The sequence below is a fragment of the Mustela nigripes genome, unplaced genomic scaffold (assembly GCF_022355385.1).
Source record: "Mustela nigripes isolate SB6536 unplaced genomic scaffold, MUSNIG.SB6536 HiC_scaffold_20, whole genome shotgun sequence".
Classification (NCBI taxonomy): Eukaryota; Metazoa; Chordata; class Mammalia; order Carnivora; family Mustelidae; genus Mustela; species Mustela nigripes.
In genome coordinates, this window is record NW_026739436.1 from 1,269,104 (window position 1) to 1,276,676 (window position 7,573).

The following is a 7,573-nucleotide window of genomic DNA, read 5'->3' on the forward strand; positions in this document are numbered from 1 at the left end:
TTATTTTTTCATTTCACAGAATCTTTTGCCTCCTTCCTTCCTTCCTTCCTTTCTTTTTTCTCTCTTTCATCTGTACTCCTTGTCTTTGTACCTGTCTCTTTTTTCTCTATCTCTGACCCTTCAATTTTTCCCTGTCTTTCTCCCCTCCTCCTTTTTTACTGTGGGGTGTTGCTCAGAAATTGTCATAACATTAAGTGATCTTTGTAGGTGAAAGAACAGAAGTGGATGATAAAAACATTTATCTTGCCAAGCGCATTGTACTTTAATATAAATATAAACATTATATCATCTGATACTTATAAAACTTCTATATTTATTCCCATTTTCAGTTGAGAAAACTGATTAGGATTGGCAGATTTGGCAAATTTAGGATTAGCAGTTAAATTTGAATTTCAGATAAACTATAGATCAATTTTTACTATGAGAATGGTCTGTGCAATATATGAGACAGACTTACACTTAAAAAAAAAACAACTGTTCTTTATTTGACATTCATATATACCCACTACTGTAGGTTTTACCTGGTCCTCCTTGAACTAGGAGTGTGAGCAGCTTGTGTTCAGTACCCCAACCACGCCCTGTATGGGGGCGTGATCCATCGTTTCTTTGTGAGGTTGGAATTTCTCCCCTTGGTCTCCCCCATCAGCAGTAGAATTACATGGTGGAGTTCAGCCAGCCCTCTCTTGTTTCCGAAATCTTCGAGTGATTCTGTAGCTCCTCAGTGGGCAGACCCTGAGCCTGACCTCCCCTCCCCCAGGTTGTCCCACTCTCTGCCGCCGTCCCCCTCCCGGAATCTCCCCCACGGGGCTGAAGCAGTGGTCCGGGAGCCTCCCTCAAGGATACCCTCTGTTACCACTTTCATTTCACTGCAGTCCTTTGGAGAGCAATGACACATTCTGCGTTTCCAGCTACAAGGTTACAATCGAAGGGCAACCCTGATGTTTTATGAGATTCCCCTTGGTTGTTAAGGTGGAATCATTCTGCCTTTTTTTTAAACACCCGTGCAGGGCATTGCTCAGATCAACCTGGCCGACTGCGATGGGTCCAGCGAAATGCAGCAGCGCTGGTACGCGGTGCAGGTGTTCAGCAGCTGCGGGCCGCCCATGGTGAGGGAGAGCGAACGGCCAGTGGGTGTTGCTGGGGACCCGGCACAAAGCACCGCCACCGGGAAGACGGTACGTGTGCCCACCTCTCGCGCTGCGGGCAACCACTGTCACAGGGACTTCCTCTCTCACGAGTGTCTCTGCGCGCTTAGCTTCAGAGCACAGAGGTGCCCAAGAGGCAGGTATAAGGGAAGGCACAGAAATGGGAGGTTTCGGTGTGTATGGCCGTTCACGACCGTGGCTTTAATGTAGAAGAGCTAGTGATAGGATGTAACGCGTTGGTAGTTTTAAACTTGAGCCCTCAGAGCTGCACGAGGTGGCCCGGGCCTATCCCGCTGGCTCAGCTGGCGCTCCTTGCTCCTAGAGAGTGGAGGAGGGCAGCCAGCCAGGGCTTAGGCGCTGACCTTGTACTGCCCCCCTCCCACTCCCTGCAGGACGCCGTGTCGGCACTGCTGGCCAGAACCACAGCCCAGTTGCAGGCGGTGGAGCGCGAACTGGCGGAGGAGCGGATGAAGCTGGAGTGCGCGGAGGACGAGATCCTCGAGATGGGGCGGAAGGAGGAGCTGGCTGAGGCTGTGTCGGAGAGGTAGGGCAAGACACACCCCTTTTGCACATCTGGAATATGAAGAATACTTTTGCGGGCCCACAGGGCCCAGTGCTTGGAAGCTGTGCCTGGCAGAGGAATTTGGTACAGGTGGCTTTCTCTTCTGCCCCTCTGTATAAAGTGCTGGACACACTTGGTGCCATCTAAAATTCTAGATGCTCCCAGGGAGTTTCATGCTGCTCCAGATGAAGCAGTGCCTTTATCTCTGTTCCCTAGCTCCCCATGCAGACTTTTCATCTTTTCCACCTTTTGTGGAATGTTCTGGAGTTGTGATAGTGACTACCAGCAATTTGGCTCTGCCCGGATTGATATAAGGTCCCTTTAGTTTATTTTGAAATGACTTGTGGAGGTCTGATCTCCCTACATTAGGGTCAGTGGTCTTTGGTAGAGTCACAGAATTATACCACAATTCAATTTGGGTAATTTCATCACATCAGAAGGAAACCTCACCCTCATAATAGCCATTACCCTGGTGCTGACAACTGCCCATTGCTTTTCATCTGCATGAATTGGCCTGTTCTGGACATATTACCTGAAGTCATGCACTCTTCATTTACTTCTGTCTGATTCCTTCTGGAGGCACTTGGTACTGCTCTACTTCCACATTTTCCATGAAGAATATCCTGTTTCTAAAGCTTCCTGCTGCTTCTGAATGGCTTTGCCTGAATTTACTGCAGGGAGGGAAAGTGCATGGCTGAGGGCTAGGGTTTGGTATTCAGTGGCTGGTTGGAAGCGAGGCGGGGCTGGGGGAGGCAGGGAGAGAGAGGGCTTAGGGTGCTGACCTTGGGTGCTAGAGACACAGAGGCCCTCTTACTGAAAGGCCTTGTCATATCATGTCCCCTAGAAAACAGGCCCTTTGACTTGATGGGAAGAGTGCCTGTGTGTGACCACTGACAGCACATAGGTCTTGCTGGGTGCGTCTGTGGCAGGGCACCTGGTCCAGTGATGTGCTGTTTTTCCAGTTTTGTAAGAAACAGTGTCTTTTGTTTTTGTGACATGTCTGTTCTGGCAAGGTTTGTTTTTTTTTTTTTTTTTTTAAACAAATTCAATGGTGATTTCACAGAATGTTTTATGTATGGGATGGGAAGGAAAGTGAAAGATCCACAAAATGAAAAACAGGAAATCCAAGAGAGCTGTTACCATTGGTTCCACTCACCCCACACTAATAAAACTCTTGGGAGAATTCTTGATAAAGGACAGAGGGCGGGGTGGCTGGAGGAAGCTGGGGAAGAAAAGAGGAAGGGGAAGAAGGGCACCTTGACCCACACGCTGGAGGCTTCTGCAACATCTGCTTGCAGGAGCTGGCCGGCCCACTCGGTGGACAGTGGCTGCAGCAGCTGTGTCCAGACCAGCCCTGTGCACCCGGACTCCTGCTGCATGGGCGGCAACCCCCTCCACAGACATGCATTTGCTGGCCAGGCCAACCCTTACAGCCCCGAGAAACTTCAGCCCCCACTTCTGAAGGTGAGTGGAAAGGCTCAGAGGACTTCTGGGCCCCCCCCCCCCCCCACCGATGGTCTGCCACCCAGCCCCGGGCACGGCTCTGGAAGGAGGGCATGTGTGTAACTCCCCATGATAAAGGGGAGGGGATGAGCTGACAGGCTCGGACGTGAGAACAGAATGCCATGGCTTACCTGCAGACTCTTCCCTGTGACAATGGCTGTGGGGATGGTGTGGTGTGAGATGGACCAGTTGGATCAGGGGGTTGTACTCAAGGGAGCATTTCGCAGAGAGCCCAGCAAGAGAAGTAGCCCTAGGAGTTTGTTCTTGCTTTTATTTCTGTTGATTTACGAGGCATATCCAGAAAGATATTCTTAATAGCCTGTGTCCGAGAAATTACTGCCTATGTTCTCCTCAAGGATTTTGGTAGTTTCATGTCTTACATTGATGTCTTTCATCCATTTTGAATTTAATTTTGTCTAACTATAATCTAAAATGACTGCCACTGATCACTTGTACATAAAGAAGTTAGTATCATGACACGTTACACACAGAAAGTTATACGTAAAAAAAAACACAATGAAAGAAGATGTTTCTCATTTCCCTTAATCTTTTTTTTTTAAAGTTTGCTTTGATGTTGTGTTTCTGAAATTCCACATGAGTGAAATCATATGATGTTTCTCTTTCTCTGATGTATTTTGCTCAGCCTAATACTCTCTGACTCCATACATGGTATTACAGATGGCAAGAGTATCACATTTTATTCATTTATTGGTGAGCACTTGGACTTTTTCCATAATTTGGCTATTATTCATAATCCTGCTATAAACATCAGGGTGCTGTGTCCCTTTGAAACAGTATTTTCTCTCCATTCACTAAATACCTAGAAGAGTAATTGCTGGATTGTACGATAGTTCTGTTTTTAGAACTATTTGGAAGAGCCTCCATTTTATTTTGTAGAGTGGCTGTAACTGCTTGCATTCCCACCAATGCTGCAAGAACGGTTTCCTTTTCTGTGTACTCACCAACACGTGTTTCCTGTGTTGTTAATTTCAGCCATTCTGACAAGTGTGATGTATCTCATCGTGGTTTTGATTTGCATTTCCATGATTATAAATGATATTGAACTTCTCGTCATCTGTCGATGTTTTCTTTGGAAAAATGTCTTCAGATCTTCTGCTCATTTCTTTTCTTTTTCTAAATTCAGTTTAGTTAACATGTAGTGTATTATTAGTTTCAGAGATAAAGTTCAGTGATTCATCACTTGTATATAACATATAGTGCTTCTTCCATCATGACCACTTATTAATGCCCATCACCCACTTACCCCATCCTGCCTCCCCTCTAGCAGGCTTCAGTTTTTCCTATAGTTAGACTCTTTTGTGATTTGCCTCTGTCTTTGTTTTTATCTTATTTTTTCATCTGTGTTGTTTCTTAAATTCCGCATATGAATGAGTCCTATGGTATTTGTCTTTTTCTGACTGACTGACTTATTTCACTTAGGATACCCTCTTGTTCCACCCATGTTGTTCCAAATAGCAACATTTCATTTTTTTTTTTTGATAACTGAGTAATATTCCATTGTGTGTGTGTGTGTGTGTGTGTGTGTGTGTGTGTGTGGGTTCATATGCACGCCATTCTTCCTTATCCATTCTTCTATTGTTGGATATCTGCGTTCTTTCCATAGTTTGGCTGTTGTGGACATTGCTGCTGTAAACATTGGGGTGCACTTGCCCCTTTGGATCACTACATTTGTATCTTTGTATTATTACCCAGTAGTGCGATTGCTGCATCAGTTTGGCTCTATTTCTAACTTTTTTGGAAACCTCCACACTGTTTTCCAAAGTGGCTGCACTTGTTTTCCAAAGTGGTAATGCTTGCATTCCCACCAACAGTATAACAAGATTCCTCTTTCTCCGCATCCTTGCCATTATTGTTGTTTCTTGTCTTGTTCATTTTAGCCATTCCAGTTGGTGTAAGTGGGATCTCACTGTCATCTTGATTTGATTTCCTGGTGCTAAGTGGTATTCAGCATTTTTTCATGTGTCTGTGGGCTATTTGTCTCTCTTCTCTGGAGAAATTTCCTTTCATGTTTTCTATTTCTTGACTAGATTTTTTGTTTTTTGGGTGTTAAGTTTGGTAAGTTCTTTGTGGACTTTAGATACTAGTCCTTTATCGTTATGTCATTTGTGAATATCAACTCCCATTCCGTAGGCTGACTTTTAATTTTGTTGACTGCTTCTTTTCCTGTACAAAAACCCTTTTCTTGATAAACTCCCAGTAGTTCATTTTTGCTTTTGTTTCTCTTGCCTTCTTTATCAAGAAGATACTGAGGCTGAGGCCAAAGGAGGTGCTGCCTGTATTTTCTTCTAGGATCTTGGTGGATTCTTGTCTCACATTTAGGTCTTTAGTCTATTTTGGGTTATCTTTGTAAGACAATGGTCAAGTTTCATTCTTCCACATGTAGCTGTCCATTTTCCCCAGCACCATTTGTTGAAGAGATTCTCTTTTTTCCCATTGGACATTTTCTTCTGCTTTGTTGAAGATTGGTTGACCATAGAGTTGAGGGCCCATTTCTGCGTTATTTTTTTCTGTATCCCATTGTTCAATGTATATGTCTTTGTGCCAGTACCATACTGTCTTGATGATCACAGCTTTGTCATACAGCTTGAATTCTGTGATTTTGATGCTTCCAGCTTTGGTTTTCTTTTTCTACATTCCTTTGGCTATTTGGGGTCTTTTTTAGTTCCATACAAATTTTAAGCCAGCTCTGTGAAAAATGTTGAAGATACTTTTGATGGTGATGGCATTGAATGTGTACATTGCTCTAGGTAGCATAGACATTTAAGAACTATATTAGTTCTTCCAATCACTGAGCATGGGATGTTTTTCCATTCTCTGCATTTTCCTCACTTTCTTTCATGAGTGTTCTATAGTTTTCTGAATATTCATTCTTTGCCTCTCCGGTTACATTTATTTCTAGGTATCTTATAGTTTTGGGTGCAGTTGTAAATGGGATCGACTCCTTAATTTCTCTTTTTTCTGTTTTGGTGGTGGTGTATAAAAATGCAACTGATTTCTTTTTTTTTTCTTTTCCATTTCACTCTATACTTTATTACAATAATTTTGAGAATTAAGAATAAGCACAGATGGGAAGACTAGTGGAGAGTGGGATTATTTCCCTAGTAGATTCATGTCCTTACCCAATAATCCACTACTGTTTTATGATTAATGTTCCTAGGAAACTTTCCAATGCTGTCCTGAGTCCTTTGTGGAGCAGGGGATAAATCCTAGCTCTCCACAGTCCACTGTGTTACAATCCTTCACAAACCAACATGGCAATTAAGTCTTCTCTTCACCTGGCTAAATGATACCAGTTCTATTAGCTTTATTTCCCAATGTCAACTTTAAAGAGTTTTGCTCTTCTCTTTAAAAAACGCTTTTGTCTTCCTGGGCCATTGGCCATTTGTGCCTGAGATCATTAGAGCCACTGGGGAGCAAAGATAAGAACCAGGAAACAATCCTGAAGCTGAATCTATGCAGGATTTTCACAGGCAGCTGCATCTCATTCATGTCCAGGTCTGCCACTGTGTGGCTGTGTGGCTTGGGCCAGTCCTTCAAACTCTCCATGCCTCAGTGTCCGCACTGGTATTAATCATGTTTTTAAAATTTTCTGTATCTATTTTTTTTTTTTAATTTCTTTTCAGTGTAACAATTCATTGTTTATGCACCACACCCAGTGCTCCATGCAATACATGCCCTCCATAACACCCACAGCTGGCCGCCAACCTCCCACCCCCTCCCCCTTCAAAACCCTCAGGTTGTTTGTTTCAGAGTCCATAGTCTGTCATGGTTCATCTCCCCTTCCAATTTCCCTCAAGTCTCTTCTCCTCTCCATCTCCCCATGTCCTCTGTGTTATCTCTTATGCTCCACAGGTAAGTGAAGCCATATAATTGACTCTCTCTGCTTGACTTATTTCACTCAGCATAATCTCTTCCAGTCCCGTCCATGTTGCTACCAAAGTTGGGGATTCATCCTTTCTGATGGAGGCATAATACTCCATCGGGTATATGGACCACATCTTCCTTATCCATCGTCTGTTGAAGAGCATCTTCTTTCCACAGTTTGGTGACCGTGGCCATTACTGCTATAAACATTGGGGTACAGATGGCCCTTCTTTTCACTACATCTGAATCTTTGGGGTAAATCCCCAGTAGTGCAATTGCAGGGTCATAGGGGAAGCTCTATTTTTAATTTCTTGAGGAATCTCCACACTGTTCTCCAAATTGGCCCACCAACAGTGTAAGAGAGTTCCCCTTTCTCCACATCCTCTCCAACACATGTTGTTTCCTGTCTTGTTAATTTTGGCCATTCTAACTGGTATAAGGTGATATCTCAATGTGGTTTTAATTTGAATCTCCCTGA

At 43.9% G+C, this 7,573-nt stretch overlaps 2 protein-coding genes across 4 annotated transcripts in view; both read left to right on the forward strand.

The window, feature by feature from the left end:
• LOC132008019 (protein WWC3-like) overlaps positions 1–7,573 on the forward strand; it is a 95,185-nt gene that overhangs the window by 36,858 nt on the left and 50,754 nt on the right. For all 3 annotated transcript variants that reach the window (XM_059386379.1, XM_059386380.1, XM_059386381.1), the window contains 3 exons: positions 1,008–1,175; positions 1,538–1,689; positions 3,006–3,171. In XM_059386379.1, the coding sequence (XP_059242362.1) occupies positions 1,008–1,175; positions 1,538–1,689; positions 3,006–3,171 (486 nt within the window). The remainder of the gene's footprint in view (positions 1–1,007; positions 1,176–1,537; positions 1,690–3,005; positions 3,172–7,573) is intronic.
• The window catches only part of LOC132008047 (protein WWC3-like), a 69,550-nt gene that overhangs the window by 36,851 nt on the left and 25,126 nt on the right, over positions 1–7,573 (forward strand). Inside the window, exons 9-11 of the mRNA XM_059386448.1 lie at positions 1,008–1,175; positions 1,409–1,689; positions 3,006–3,171. Coding sequence (XP_059242431.1) covers positions 1,008–1,175; positions 1,409–1,689; positions 3,006–3,171 — 615 coding nt within the window. The remainder of the gene's footprint in view (positions 1–1,007; positions 1,176–1,408; positions 1,690–3,005; positions 3,172–7,573) is intronic.